Raw genomic sequence first — 15,509 nt, 5'->3', positions numbered from 1 at the left:
ATGGGTGTCCATTGGACCATAGATGCAACGCGTTGTCCAAACTGTCTATCTCCACAAAGGAATTTTCACTTCGTTCGACTGAAGGTTCGATAGCGTAAGCTGGAGTACTTCAGTCTCGACCCGGCGTACTACGTCAGGGCGATGTGTTGAACCAAAGATCGCGCTCGCAGCCACAACGATAATACGGTCGCGCCGAGCTTGAACCAAGCCCATCGGTATGTCAATGTGAAAGGGCACAGAAAACTCGTCGGCCCTTGCACGACCGGCTCCCAACGCCGAGCCAGTCGCTCCTGGGCCGAACCAGACCGCACGGCCCGGAACTTGCTGGCCTCCGCTTAAACCGCCGACGTGCCATTCAGGGTGGACCGTATCAAAGTGATTGTTCTCGCATCGACGAGGGTTCTCTGCCGTGGATGCAGTTATGGCTATGCCCCTCAAAACAATCTCAACCCCGCGCCCGTCCACAATAGTCCGCATTGTTTTGCGGCTGAGACTCACGCAGCCATTGACGCGCGCAGACAACCTGTTCATCATCCCAAGAAAAACACCGGGGAAAAGTAATGATTATATGGTCAACATTCTGCTCGCACGTGTTGAGCAACGAGGTTTTCACGCACTCTGGTTTTGCGTCCCATAGTTCGAGATGTCGGCCGCCTTCGACAAGCATCTCGATTCGTGGGATGATTTCCGTGAGCGATGGCGGAGTCGGCATCGACTCCTGCTTGGTAGATACTTGGGCTTCGTCCAAGTACGATCCCACACCAAATCCGTCCGCATCCGGTCTCGCAATCCCAACCGTGTCTGAAGTCCAGATGACCATGGCGTGTTGATATCAAAAATAAGAGGAAATATTCAGAAAGATTTGGTCAGGAACAGAACAGGCAGGAGGGATGTAGACTCAGCAACTCGGGTGGAGCAGCGCGGGTAGCCCTCGCCTACATCAAGTGCCACTTACCAAAATCTGGACCCACGTTGTCAGTGACCTCGTGTGCAGGACTAAACACGGGGATATTGGCGGGCCCAATTCTGTCCCTGCAAAATCTTGAGGGTACTTTTGGTGCCAAGAGAGATTCGTGCATAGATATCGCTGGAATAAGTGCATTACCCCCTTTTCCGAACGATTCGGTCCGCTTTAGTGGTCTTCTACGTTCAATATCATCAACAAACGGAAACAGAGCCGGGCCGTTGGCTCGTAATGTAATAGATAAAGGTCCATACTTTATATCTATCGCAAGATCAAGTCTTGTATCTGTACGTACGAGCCGCTGGGGTACTGCAGTCATATTATTCTAGTAGTATCACCAAATTCGGAGTGTCCGTTACCGGGGGAGGAAAACACGTTGCATCCTCCCCGACGTTTTTATACCCGATCATCGGCATGACAAACAAAGCTTCACATGACTTAATAAATGAATACTGGGACAGTGAACGTCAAGACCTTGTCCAATATCCGGTGTACAAAGGCCCAATTGGTCCAATTTGGAATTCGATGTATGGAATTCCGCCCAAATCGTGCAAATAGAATTCATGGTCTCAGTCATTATGGTTCAAAGAGCGAGACATTGATGATTCGTAAACTAGTTAATGACATGATGATACAGGACACCCAGATGTGTGAAAGGACAGTATAACAGCACGTTACATCGCATGCCTATGAGCATGTATTAATACCACCTCTCAGTGCTGGCAATTAAAATTCACTTACTTGCGAGTCCACTCCCTGGCAGTTGCTTCATACTGCGCCCGATTCGTCTTGTACAACTAAAGGGAAATGTTAGATGTATCAGGGCTGATTTTCTTTTGGACTCACATGAGCGATGTCAGGAACCAACGGGTCATCCGGATTCGGGTCGGTCAACATCGAGCAGATGGACAGCAGCACTGCATAGGCCGAGATTAATATACCGACAGGCGCCTATCTGAATGGGATTGTTTTCATACCCTTTGAGATGGTCAGAGCTGGTGACCATTGATCCCTCAAAATATCAAGGCAAATGCTGCCATTTGCATTGATATTTGGGTGGTAAATCTTCGTGGTGAAGCTGACTTTGGGTGGCTTGAAAGGATAGTCGGTAGGGAATTGAATTGTCAAAAAGAATACACCTCCGGCATATGGGGAGTCCCCCTAAACAAAAGGTCAGATACAATGCGACTTGAAAAATCAGGGGAAAAACGCGTACAGGACCCATGATTGTTGCTGTCCAGTTGAACATGTTGTCACCGGATGGACCAGCGCTGCATGAGGAGGGGGGGTCACGGCCAAGATCAATCAATTCCTGTGGTTATGTGGCTTATCAGCAACAAGTAGAATGGGTACGCGTAAATGCACAGACCTTGTTAATGCGCTTAAGAGCCATTGTCAGAGAAGATCGTGTGAGGAGAAAAAGAGGTCTGGCTGATCGGTGGCAGAGGGCGAAATGTGGGGGAGGTGGTCGATGTGGCAACCAGCAGGAAAACTGGTAAGCTATCTCTCTCCTATCTCTCTTTTATATCCCACTCACTCTAGCAACTTCTAGCAAGCCCGATGGCAGTGTGGTGGTCGTGAGGAAGCGATGGCGCTCGTGTCGGTGCTTACATCTGCATCCGGCTCCGTTACCTAAGCATATCGCATAGTGACACTTGTTTTGGTAAATGCGCTACGACTGAGTAATAATGCGGCCGCTTAGCTGTGGCCGTGTGTAAATATCCACATTATCTGAGTCAGTGTGCCGGATGGAGTGTTCTATTGCGTTAGCCATTATCGTTTGCTTAAAATGGAATCCCAAACCCATTACCCAGCATATAGGCACCCCACTGCCTCGTTCGCGATTTATCACCCATGCAGTCATATCTCTATAACTACCTCCGCTGATCCCTTCATTTGGATGGTTTTGCTTCCACAGGTCAGAGTCGTCGACCACACGGCTATCGCTCAGTATAGGCATGGGTTCTTGCGAAACTCAACATTTCAATTTCTTCTCTTGCGTGCTTTCGGCTCTACTCCACCGAGACTCCGATCGAACCAAGCCGTTGTGATTGAGTCAAAGTTATCCAGTATCTTATGCACTTTACCACGACCTCGCCTTAGCTGCCGCGGACTGTAAAACGCATACGCCTTACCCCCTTATTATTACCCCAAGCCCAACTCCTAAACCGGCGAAACATACCAATGCCAACGAGATCTGATGTACTAGGGGCTTCCATTCCTAACCTTCCCCATGCGATATCTGTCTCACTGCCAACATGGGATGATAACATTGGGTACGAGGAAGGAGACAAACGGGTGGTGGATGCAATGGTTAATGGTTATCCACGCTTTTTCATACATCGAGACATCCAAACAGTAAGCTCAATCTGCTGTTTGAAGTATTTTGATCCTACCTATTTGTCAAGCTAGCCGGTGTGTGTGAGAAGAAATTTGGGAACACCGGAGAAAGATGTTTCCTGTTCCCAGCTGCGTACATCGCAAACGCATGTCGGCAATTTATCATCAATCGTTCGCCCAACCCTTCATCCCCCGTCCCGGTCCGTCTAGTCCAATACTTTATTTGTCCCGGAGAAGGCACAAGTCAAATCACATCCGGCGGCACCCCTGATAAGTCTAATGTGGATTGTGTGGAACTACATGTTGTGCTGTTTCAAGAAGACGCGTTCTCGTTGGGTAAACAGTTTTGGCAGCACACTGGTCTCGGTATATCCAGTCGCCTGGCGTCGGCCGCCCTTGATCTACTTGCTCGAAACGGTGAACGACCCGCTCTTGGAGCCGCCCCCACTGCCCCATCCCCGGCGCCCAAGTCCCAAAGCTTCCAGCGAAATAAGCATTACGGTACCAAGGTGCGGCTCGGGCAAACATCGCCGCCACCTCCGCAGCACGTTCAGCCACTTGTCGCCGAAAATGTCGGTTCCGAGCACGACGCCTATATCGAAGAACGCTATGGGCGCAATTTACCCAAGGCGAATGCCGCATTGGCAAAGACTGCGCTTCGCCGTCGGATTGCGGGAGTGCTTGTCAACGATTCGCCGTCAGCACCCTTGTCTGATCAGATACCCGAGCTCGGTGTGAGTCAACGAGGGATAGATGTGACTGAGAACGATGTATTCCTATTTCCGACTGGTATGGCGGCAATCTGGACTTCGCACCAACTTGCCCTGGCCTCCCGCCCGCAACAGAAGAGTGTGTGTTTCGGGTAAGGCAAATCTCAATTTATCTATCATACCACAGTCTCACCCCAGTTCAGTTTTCCCTACACCGACACCCTCAAGATCCTTCAGAAATGGGGTCCAGGTTGCCATTTTTTCGGGCGGGGACAGGACACCGACATCGATGAACTGAGCTCAATTCTCCAAGGAGAATCTATCTTGGCACTGTACACCGAGTTCCCCTCTAATCCGTTGCTTCGATCTGCCAATTTACCAAGGTTGCGAGAGCTAGCGAACAAGCATGACTTCCTGATCGTCGTTGATGAGACAGTTGGCAGTTTTGTCAACGTCGAGGTGCTTCCCTACGCGGACATCGTTGTAAGCAGCCTGTCCAAAGTATTCAGCGGAGAAGTGAACGTGATGGGTGGAAGGTCAGTGCCACTTCAAGTTATGCTATAGACCCACCGATTTACCGTACGTAGCTTGGTCCTGAATCCCAAAGGAAAGCACTACGAGGCTTTGAAATCTCAATTACAACATACATACGAAGATACGTACTGGGGTGAAGATGCGCTTTTCATGGAACGTAATTCCCGCGACTTTATTCCACGAGTGCACACGATCAACGAAAATACGGAGGCTCTGTGCGAGTTTCTTCGCAACCGCTCATTCTCTGTATCATCCCCCGCGCCAGGCACGGTCATCAAAGAAGTCTATTACCCCAAGTGGGAAACGCGCGCAAACTACGGTACATGCAGACGCACTTCCAGCGATAACCCTTATCCAAGCGGGTTTGGCGGCCTGTTCTCTGTAACCTTCACGACCATTGCTGCTTCACGGGCATTTTTCGATAATCTGGACTGTGCTAAGGGACCCAGTTTGGGCACAAACTTTACGCTCGCTTGCCCGTACACAATATTGGCGCATTACGCAGAATTAGATTGGGCTGAGGGCTATGGTGTTGAGACCGGGCTGGTCAGAGTCAGTGTGGGGCTGGAGGGAAGGGATGATTTATTGAACAAGTTCAGGGTGGCGCTAGAGAAGGCCGAAGAAATTGCCCACGAGAATTAAGTTGTTCCCACTTACACAATCCGACTAAAGTTAATCTGCCACGACTCCTGGAGCGAATAAGAACCGACCTCCCACCGAGCACACTTTTCCTACTCCAGCCCATGCACTTTGTCCTCAGGTACGAATTTCGAGCTGGCCACCCTCGATCTAAAACCTGTAAAAAGGTTAGTGTGATTGGCAAAGCGAAATGGTGATACTGGCCGATTATTGCCCGTTCCTAGAAAGTATTAGCAACCAACTTTCCACATGATCGCCACTCGGTCGTCTAACTTCCCGCGAATTGCAATTCATATCGTTCGCGTCTATAATTGACATGAGCGCCACATCCTAGTTTGGATATAATGTATATGTGCGTGACCGCGTCGCATATGCCGTACGCGTACGCACCCATTAAAATGACATGTCCGTCAGCTCGGGGACCAAATCTCCGAAACCCAAGTGGGGCAATCGATCATAGGCGCGAACAGTTAACTTTATCTTGTTCAACTTGTGTCGTGAATGTGACTTTTAGGCGAGCGTCGATCCCTGATTCCAGCTAGACCACGCTAACGAACTAGAAGCATTTTCAATCCGGAATCACCGCCCGGAAGACGGATACACCCGATTGTAAATTGCGGTGAACGTCCAGACGGCGGACTTGCCACACGCGAGCACCCGGCTCAGACCTTCCCCTTTATCCATTGCCTGTTTTTAATCATAGGTCTTGAGTTGAATATCGCATTAACGGGCGACGATCATCCTATATGCGTTATAATACGTCAATGGCAACAACCCGAAGTGTCCCTAGTTTTTTTTTGGTGTCGTCTCCACAATGCATTTACTATCCAGATTCCTGGGACAGTCTATATGGGCAGACGCAATCCCGGGGGACTTGATCGTAAAGCCGCTTCGTATTTTGGGGTCATACACTTTCTATTAAAACTATGTAAACTGGTGTACCGTGGAGGATTCATTCCATTGACATAGTGCAGCGACTATAAATACTTGATCGATAGCGTATGTAAGTAGAAAATAGACAAGGCATAGCATATGAGAGTAATCTGTTCGAAGATGAACGAAAAAGAAGCAAAACTCAGAACAAAGCGATATACAGACTAAATATGAACTTGAGAACATATAGACAAGTTGCAAAACCTACGATAGCGACGATAGCGAAGTAGATAAGACCCAGTATAAAGAAATAAACTAGTAACAATCGTTGACCCACTCAGGAGGCCAGCATAGATCTCCTGCGTGGACCAAGGGAGCATGCCCAGGCACGTCGAATGGTGAAACAAATTCTGGGCCATACCAGGTTGCCGTTGAAGCCAGACCGTAAGAAGCGTAATTCGGATGACCCGGCACTTCATAGTTCCCTGGCGGGTAATTCAAACCATGGACGGGAACGGGGGTGCTGTAATAATTCCAACCCTGAGGGTAGACTAGATGCGGAGGCTCGTATTCCTTGTGACCTATTGGCGCCGGCTGAGACTGGAAGCTAGTCATCCCAGCATCCGGCGTTGCAGCCAGAGACCAGGCCTCCGTGTCAATGGAACCAGCCCGATTGTGGAGCGACGCCATGCCGAATGTATAGTCAGTAGCGATGTCGAGAGTCCCAGATCTTTCGGCCTGTGAGACAAGGGCTGCCGAGCCCCGTCGTGAAGCCAAGCCTTGGGGGGTGCTGTAGCCAGACGGCACCACGCTAAGATCTGGAGTCATGGGCAGGTCTTGCAAGGACGTATTTGGACTCAGTGAAGAAGTAGGGGAGTTTTGGTCGAGTTGTGAAAGAGCAAGTTGCGATTGGAACTCCAAGGTGTCAAAAGAGACACTTGAGCGGGCAGAGCGAGGTACGGGGGCAACCAAGGGTAACTAAGAGCACAGAGACGGTTATAATAGAGAAAACACAACGAAATAACAGTAGGTGCTCACAGATGGCAGTTCCATCGCAGGGGATGAAGATGAAGCTTTTTCAGCCTGAAGCTCTTGTTTTCGTAGTTCGCCGCCAATCTCGTCACCTGTCTTGCCTGCCATAATCAGTTGAACTATGTTGTCCATACGTTGGTCCGTAGGGTCAGGTACACGTATCGCCAGGGGATCGTATCGTAAACTAGCGGCCATTGCCCTTTTGCGCGCATTCCGAGCACCTCGAGGTCTTGAGGCTGCGGGTGGTGCGTACGTCCGCCCCTGGGATGCCTCCCGTTCCAACCTGGCTTGTTCAGCCCAGAACTTCCTGTCCTCTTCGTGCATTGCTTTCCATAGCTTCCCAGTGATTTTACTAAGAAAAATGAGATGCCGTATGTATCTTTTCAGAGAAAAGAATTACCTTAGTTCACTACCAGATGACTGGCGAACTTTGTGAGCATGGTGTGCTGAAACGTATTTATATCAACTTACAGTAACCTGCTTCAGGTGGCCTTGCTTGATATACCATGTTCGAAAGAGAATAAACGGGTTGCGCGGTCGACGGGATATCGAACCGTCCGCTTCATTTTGAAGGGGCTCCAGCACTCCTATCAACGCGGTCGTTGGATCGGATGGAACTAAAGCTCCTTCCTCGAGCGTCTCATACTTCATGGTGGAGGACGCGGGGGTCTCGTTCGTAGTTGGGAGGGACATGGTAGTGGGAGTCAGGAGGATGGAGCGGGTGGTGCCGTCCGGTGGTGTATGTGGGCCCGTTAGGGATCTCAGGGTTAATGAGTGGTTCAGCGTACATAATCGTTGTGTCCTATTTGTAAGTGTCAAAAACACAGCTTCAAATACATGCGGCACGGAGACATGGTCAAAGCAAGGAACATATACGGAGGACTAACATAGTAAAACACATTGAGAGAACGAAAATCGAAAGGGTATGATAGACATGGAGAATGATATTCATTGCAAATGATTTTCCGTTCATGAATGATCGTGCCGTTAATTTCATCAAGCTCGCTCCCTTTGGGTTGGCGATCACCTCTACCTCAAAAAAATCTGTGGTCGTCAAGCTCGGCGCTGATGTCTCCCAAGGCACACCTATACGCGTCCATATCTTCGCAACCGGTATCCCAGGAATGGTAAAGCAGAGCCGAGGGCTTTGGGGGGTATGTCGGAGAAGGGTAGATCAGTGACAGCGGCGCTCCACTCGAAAGACTCGTGTGGGTGAGCACGTTGTCTCCCGGGCCATCGGTGGCAATAGGAGAGTCGGGGGTACACCACTCAGAAAAGAGTTTATATTCATCGGATTGCATCTCTCCTCTAGAGACGCTAGACGCGGAGTATTCTTCTTCGGTGGTGGAGCAGTCCTGATTATGACCCCACGAGAAGTTTGAGAACAAGTCTGAGGGCAAGCTACTGTTTGTGTTAGTCGCCGCAGAGCATGACGAAAGTAAGGTGTTCCATATCGGTGTATCGTAAGGAATTGCCTCTGGGTGACCATCCCAGGTTCCCTCATGAAGGACACGGCCAAATGGCGAGAGTCCAGGCTCGGGAGCAACAGCATAGTAACTAGGCGTAGCGCTAGTGTACGAAGTTGGCGAGTACAAATTCGAATCAGTCGGGAACTCCGTCAGACTAAGATTAGTCTCATGACCACATGTCTGGATTCAATAAGTTAGCGTGGCGCTACGGCGAATAGAGGAACGGTGCGCGACTTACCACACCTGTGCCAAGCGTTGCGCTGGCATCGTAGTCTTGTCTGAGTGCTGTCTTCAAGAATGTCTCACTCGTGTAGTACTCCTCTGGGGAAAGTAGCTGAACCGACTCCGGGCTCAACTCGTTGGGGAGAATCGAGTAGGCGGCAAGAGAGAAGTCACTGGTCGGCTCATAGTTAACATCCAGTAGTGTTCCATGTACGTTTGATCTATCGATTCTATCATTAGAGACAGAATTCGAAACCAAGTCGACCGAAGGTGCACGAGAATACACGGATAAATCTGGGCGCTCGGGCTCAGCGGATGGTTGACCAGAAGCTGAGGTAGGATGTGTTAGATAGGTCGATTGAATTTCGGATTCCTCTGCCTCGATTCGATCGTCCATCTTGCGGACGTCAAGAGTCAAGCTAAGCTTACGTGACCCAGTGACAAACGCATCCGCAATCGCGTCTGAACGCTCCTTAGGCGGCGTTTCAGACACCTTAGCTTTGCGGGAACGGTTGGACGAGCGGACAAGGGAGTTTCTACCAGCTGAGGACGAAGCAGCGGCAGCGGCATCTCGACGAGAGTTGGGCGAGTACTTGTAGTTAGGATACATTCGTGCGTGCTCGGCCTTTTCGTTTTCGGCCCTGCGCTTCCATGATTCTTGCTCTTCTGTGGACAACTGCTTCCAGATCTTGCCAACGATCCGACTATCAACAAATTAGTATATGCGTAACTAGGAATGGGGTAGGGAACACACCTAATCTCGCGGTGGTCATTCTGCAGAAGAGATCCATGAGCACAATGCGATTGATAATATGAGATCACGTACCTCAACCCCGGACAAGAACCCTTCCTTCACATACCACGAGCGATACAAGATGAACGCATTACGGGGACGGGGAATGTGATTGGGTGGTTGGCGGCGGCTATGGTTCTTGGCAACGCGCATCGGACCCACCGTGTCAGCCTGAGCCGAGTCAAGACTGTCATGGTCCTGCAGAGCGTCGTTGAAGTCTAGCGAAGTGCATGTCTGAGGAACAGATCCGGAGGGTAAAGGGTTGTCATCCTCGGAATAGTACAATTGATGAGGAGTCCCTCGCTCGGCCTCAGTCGGAAAACGAAGGGTACCAAGAGAACTATCGTTCGAAATCGCAGACCCAAGCCCGTTACTGTAATTGTTCGAAGATTTTTGCGGCGCAGGTTGAGAGTGTAATGTATCTAGAATAAGATGGAAGTGATCAATACAATCCGGAATAACCCCTAGAGATCGGGCATACCATGGAATGAACCATGATACATCAAGGCTCGGGATGAGGGGGAAGATTTAGGCATAATAAACACAAGAGATGTTCGAACTTAAAGTATGCTACAAGAAAAAGAACAAGAATCACACGAGCGATGGCGGGACTTTAGAACCCGAATGAAGTCGTGGATGAGAGTCGAAATTCCTCAGAGCCGATACTTAAAGACTAAAGTAGCGAGCGAAACTCATTCTGCTCGAAAAGCTAAAGCGCAAGCTAGGGTACGTGTTCTGAAGATCAATTGAAGGCGAGAGCTCGAGTCGTGACCTGCCCAGCGACTGTTCCAGGTGCGAGGAGCCGCTTCATTAACTGGCCGCATCGCTCCGTCATCGAGGCAAAAAAAACTATAACGATCAAGGGGAAACACGCGTTTAACAAGCTATTTCGAGAAACTTGAGGGATAAACGGGAGATTCTCACTACTAAAAAGGAAGAGTCCGAGGCACATCGACAGGTATAACTGGACTTTGCGAAGGATAATCACTATCGGGTGAACTCTACACCTCATGTCTGAGCGCCAAGTTATAGTACCCTTGTAAACCTTTGAGCGCTTGTAGAGTTCTGAAGTTGATCTCCATCGCTTTCTGGAACCCAGAAGCGTACCTAGAGGAGGCGGGGGTTATCTCAAAGAAGTAACACTCTTGAGTTCATTTGACGATTTATGGATCTAATAAGGCAGTCCTTTTGTGGCTAAATCGGTCGAGAAGAAGAACTCTACTGATCCACGTAATGCGCGTGAAATTTAACCACCAGCTCCGAGACTCCCCTCGACTGCAGCTGTTTCCGGAACAGTATGAATACGCTCACGATCAGTAGCGTGTCGCCGGAGCATCATCCGCATAATTCGAGCCCAAGATACGGACCCCCAGTCCTCGATGACATACGACTCACATGCAGAAATTCTACAAGGATCAGAGTGAACACTGCACGCCGGAATGAATCAAAAATGGCGACATGGAGAACTTGCAGGCAGCGCCGAACACTATTTGTTCAATTTCTCTTCCAACATCGGGATTTGTCAAGATCTGGCTTGGTAAAAGGTTGTGGACTGGGTGCTCCAACTGGATGTTCAACTAGTTTTTCAACAAGACTGCGCTAGAAAAGAGCTTATTAAATATTATTGCTCAGGGCCGCCTGCGAGATTTGCCTATCGCTGACCTTAGTAGTTAACGACTACTGACCATAGTCTTTTGATGAACTTCCATTTTGGGCACCCCATTAAGTTTCCTAATTTGGCTTTCCGTTTGTTCACTAACTCGGATGTGCTGCTAGCCAACTAGATAGTTTCCTCAGGTACGTAAATTTTCCTCGAGGCTATCCGGAAGGGTTTCTGCGTGAAATAGTGCATGTGATGATCAAATGGGATTGCTGAATAAAGGACCAATGACTTTGAGTCCAGTCTTGACGCTCCCACCCACCAAGGAGCACAAATCGTCTATCATTTAAAAGCGCAGATTATTTGAAATTTTTCGTGAAGGGATCGACCAGAGCGTACCTAGTGCATTCGTCCAGTGAGATGAGGCTTAGTATAATTTCCTGCAATCCTTTCGTGGGTGATGAGGACAAAACACCCATTGGTTTTGCAACGCGTACTATCCATGCGCGAACAAATCTAGAACTTAATATACAGAAGCGCGATAAAGTACAATAGTCTAGTGATACAGTTTGAGAAGAAATCCGGACCGGCATACTATGCCCAAATGTTTCGACCGTATTCCTCCTCCAACTAGTACACGATAAGGAGCGTATCAAGAGTGAAGAAAAGAGAAGAGTCGTGATTATTGTACTTATATGGTCTGGGAATACTCCTCAAATCGGCTCTTATCGACCAGGTCAGATTGAAGGGCTAGATTAAAATACGTCACTGTTCAATGAAGGGAATGCTAACATATACTCTTACAAGCAACGTGGTGGGAGCGCCCGAGTACCTTTTGATTTTGTTAGCTATTAGGGACCATAACAGTTGACGCATATACTTACCTTCAGCGCATGGGAGATGACGTCTATTTCCTTATCGATGAACTCAGCACCCGCTTCATCTGAATAAGCTCGACAATATCTCCGCTCTTTCATCAGAGCTTTGATGGCTGAATCGAAGCAGTTCTATTTGGAGGCATCAGTACTATAATTATATCAATGCTAGTGAACGCACCGCGAGGAGCACACCGATTTGTTCAACTTCTGTTTCCGTTAATTGTAGAATCAAGTTTTTCATCTCCCGTGCCGATATGAGGCGCTGCTCACGTGCAAGCTCCTGCTCCTCGAGAATGTTATAGATTTCAATCTCAGCATTCAAAACCATAAAATGAGGAAACAGCCGTTCATAGACCAGACCCCGAGAAGTAAGGTGCAGTTGAGATTCAGCTGGATCTCCTTCTCGAGGGTACAGGCCAGGAAGGTATCTCTTGAAGTGTTGAATGGCTTGCAAGACAGTGTTATACTCATCCCCATACTTGTTTGGGTCGGTGACCGAACTTTCAAGTACGAAGCGTTAGCGCTTTCTTTGGTCCACAGTATTCCAACTTACATGTGCTTTCCATTCCACTTGGTTGCAAGTCGAACCGCGCGCTCCAATAAGGCAGTCGCTTTGATTTGCAGTGTTGCAGTGGTATCGGGTGGATTGGGGATATCTCTCGAGGTAAATATGTCCCCCAATGTACCATATGGAACTTTATTGGCGTCTCCCTACGTTTAGACGTCAGCAAAATTTGGACACCATAGACAGATATTCCTTACACTCAAATATTCTTCAAGGGGTCGGGGGAACACAGTCTCTATTCGGGAGCGTTCATCACCATCGTCACGGAACATCGCAGGCACTCCTGTTGTAGCTGCTTCGGAATAATCTTTGGAAGATGTGAATATTTGAAAGCCAAGACCACGGTCTTACTTACCGACAAGGATAAGTTGCCAGAACGCGGCAATTCTCTCGCCATGCTCGCGTGGTGATGTTGCAGGCGGGAGCTGAAACCCAATTTCCCTAACATGGTATTTTGATTTCTCTTGGCTTTGGGTAACCGGAGCGATACTTGGAGTAGTGATCTTGTGTAGGCCACATATAATGGCTAATGAATCGTTTCATGATAAGCTGAACAAAGTGATGCTACATTGGATCAACTTACCTGCATGGCATGCAGACGCTTTAGCCAACCCTCCTTCACTGAATCTTCCCATCATGTACTTGATACTTGCATAAAGAGTCTGTCCACGAATATAGCTACGTCGGCGGCTTAGTTTGTACTTTGTGAATAGATCAACAGAGTTGCTTACTCAAACAGACGATCACCCCTGGCAAATGATTCTTCTAGATTTCGGCGAGCTCTTTCCATGAACTCGGGAACAAGCGCCTTGAGCTCCGGGTCGCCAGAGAAAAAGGCAGCGAAGGTGTAAAGCATCCACATCAAGCCTATGTTGATATCGTCAGGTACTTGATTATTGACTACCTTTTCCCAAACCCACGTACCAGGATGAGGACGGCCCTGAGGTGGGCGATGCAAAGATGCGAGAAAGTCTGGTACCCATATCTCGAAACCAATTTGCTTGCGATAAGGCCTAGTTGTTGCGTGATTAATAGGCATGAAAGCGACAAACCATGGAAACCTACAAGAGTATTCCAAGCCTGAATAGGATTTGTTAACTCGATTAAGAAGCTTTGCAAATATATGCACTTACAAATAATCCCTATGAGCGACTGGTAGATCATCCTGCACCAACAGATTTAAAAATAGCATGTAATAAAGCCCGAGCTTACTTACCCGCTCCCACCAGTTTCCAACCAACGCCCAATTATTGTTTTCATTTTGAGCTTGTGTGCGCTCTTCCGCAACGTACGCTTGGGGTTGAGATTCAGCCCTCCACCGTTGGAAAAATGATATTATTAGATCTTGACCGAAAACGGGAGGCGACGGAACAGGGCGATGACGAGCAACCGGAACTTGAAGAGTGGTTCCCTGGTAAGCACTGTAAGAGGCATTGCGCCACCAAAGTATCTCCCATTCTCTTTGAACATAGCACCGCGGGGGTAACCTGCCGAAGGATAAAGAGTGCCAGGGGACCAGGAGTGGTTTCGGGGCTCAAATGGGGTACGTGATACCATTTCGTAGACGGTGAGGGAGTGAAACCGTAACTAGATGCGCTAGGTGGCACAGTGTCATTAGGGGTTGGCGGCCAAGTAGGGTACCCATGTACATCTGACAGAGGACCCGTCTGCACATGTGGGGCACCATACGACGCCGGTTGAGCATGACTATCTGTTTGCGTGAATTCAGCGCTACGCGAGGTGCTATGAGGTACATGTGGATAATAGGGGTCTTGATAAGCTGGTTGGTGCTGGTCTGTAGGCAGGCGATATTGGCCAGGAGGCACCTGTACCTGATCGCGTACAGTATCGAACCCCTCGGGCTGGGGATACTGGTCAGGCCGATTATGCTGAACCGGCACTGTTGAAATATGCTCGGGCTGAATGACATGGGGCGGTTGTTGGTGCGGCTGAGCTTCGTACAGATCAGGCCGAATCGGATCGCCACGCGTCTCTTCTTCTTCTTCTAGTTCATAATCATACTCCGAGTCTTCTTCCGGGCCGAGGGTCATCTGCGAAAATGTAGACGACGGCGCTTGCTTGACATTGTCCGGACGCGACGCGTTGGGCGGAGGAGAAATACCACGTAGTTGGCGTTCCAACTGAGCAATCCGTTCTTTGAGCTCAGCATTTTCCTCCTTGACTAGCGTCAATTTACTCTTTTTGACTTCATCGTACTTGCATTCGTCCGTCGCTTTCAGCTGAACGCATCGAAGGCAATGCGGCTACCAAATAAGCGCGTGGCGAGAACCATGTTGGGTGAATCGCGATCTGACGATAGCAGGGTAGAAGAAAACACACTTTACCGGCATCACATTTCTAGGGTACAAGTAACCGGATATGGACACTAGTTAGACAGGAAAAACGCGACAGGGACAAGATTAGACTCACCACCTTCCGCATGCGACAGCGATGGCCTGCCAAGTGCACCCAGCCCCCCGTTAGTATAGACGATAAATAATGGTAGGTTAGTTGCTTACAGCCAGAGCCTCGGAACTGCGCCAACAGCAAACAGCACAATCGAGATCAATTAGCGCCCCAATACACAACAGCCGTGATTATCCAACGAAATGAACACGTACGAGAGGCGTCGAGCGCGAATTGGTCGTGCTCGGGGTACGTGTAGCCCCGGTGGAACTTGATGGATGCGACATGGCGGTCACGGTCTGTCTCAGCAAGACGGTCGTCTGGAACGAGCACGCGACAAGTTAGGGGGGAGAGTATTTAGTCAGGTAAAACGTATTTAAACCCTTCCCGAAAAGGGTCCACCAAGACACCTCAAAACCGAGCGCTATTGCGCAGAATAAACCCCCCTCATGATATATCTCAAGTATTCGGCCTTGCCAGCCCA

At 49.1% G+C, this 15,509-nt stretch overlaps 4 protein-coding genes across 4 annotated transcripts; 1 reads left to right on the top strand and 3 right to left on the bottom strand.

Annotated features, from left to right (window-relative positions):
* Positions 1-45: 45 nt before the first annotated feature.
* On the bottom strand, positions 46-2,357 carry RhiXN_01003 (ubiquitin-conjugating enzyme; the record flags this gene model as incomplete). The annotated part of the gene is made up of 8 exons (XM_043320822.1): positions 46-523; positions 618-801; positions 956-1,143; positions 1,706-1,761; positions 1,811-1,881; positions 1,942-2,125; positions 2,181-2,276; positions 2,334-2,357. 8 exons carry the CDS (start codon positions 2,355-2,357, stop codon positions 46-48), a joined length of 1,281 nt encoding a protein of 426 aa, XP_043179834.1.
* A 791-nt stretch (positions 2,358-3,148) lies between these two features.
* RhiXN_01002 (Cys/Met metabolism PLP-dependent enzyme) lies at positions 3,149-5,190 on the top strand (the record flags this gene model as incomplete). The annotated part of the gene is made up of 4 exons (XM_043320821.1): positions 3,149-3,322; positions 3,373-4,166; positions 4,218-4,550; positions 4,602-5,190. 4 exons carry the CDS (start codon positions 3,149-3,151, stop codon positions 5,188-5,190), a joined length of 1,890 nt encoding a protein of 629 aa, XP_043179833.1.
* Positions 5,191-6,375: 1,185 nt separating this feature from the next.
* On the bottom strand, positions 6,376-10,112 carry RhiXN_01001 (HMG (high mobility group) box protein; the record flags this gene model as incomplete). Its single annotated transcript, XM_043320820.1, has 9 exons — positions 6,376-7,038; positions 7,099-7,444; positions 7,493-7,512; positions 7,564-7,894; positions 8,179-8,741; positions 8,800-9,487; positions 9,538-9,557; positions 9,610-9,998; positions 10,058-10,112. The coding sequence occupies 9 exons, from the start codon at positions 10,110-10,112 to the stop codon at positions 6,376-6,378; spliced, it is 3,075 nt and encodes a 1,024-aa protein (XP_043179832.1).
* A 1,755-nt stretch (positions 10,113-11,867) lies between these two features.
* Positions 11,868-15,312, bottom strand: RhiXN_01000 (glutathione S-transferase; the record flags this gene model as incomplete). The annotated part of the gene is made up of 15 exons (XM_043320819.1): positions 11,868-11,926; positions 11,981-12,008; positions 12,061-12,183; positions 12,233-12,554; positions 12,608-12,765; positions 12,817-12,926; positions 12,975-13,145; positions 13,203-13,297; positions 13,351-13,486; positions 13,544-13,632; positions 13,685-13,699; positions 13,753-13,784; positions 13,836-14,030; positions 14,095-14,859; positions 15,241-15,312. The coding sequence occupies 15 exons, from the start codon at positions 15,310-15,312 to the stop codon at positions 11,868-11,870; spliced, it is 2,370 nt and encodes a 789-aa protein (XP_043179831.1).
* Positions 15,313-15,509: the final 197 nt, after the last annotated feature.

This window comes from Rhizoctonia solani, chromosome 4 (assembly GCF_016906535.1).
Source record: "Rhizoctonia solani chromosome 4, complete sequence".
Lineage (NCBI taxonomy): Eukaryota > Fungi > Basidiomycota > Agaricomycetes > Cantharellales > Ceratobasidiaceae > Rhizoctonia > Rhizoctonia solani.
Note: the sequence above shows the minus strand (reverse complement) of the source record. Positions and strands in the feature narration are given on the sequence as shown.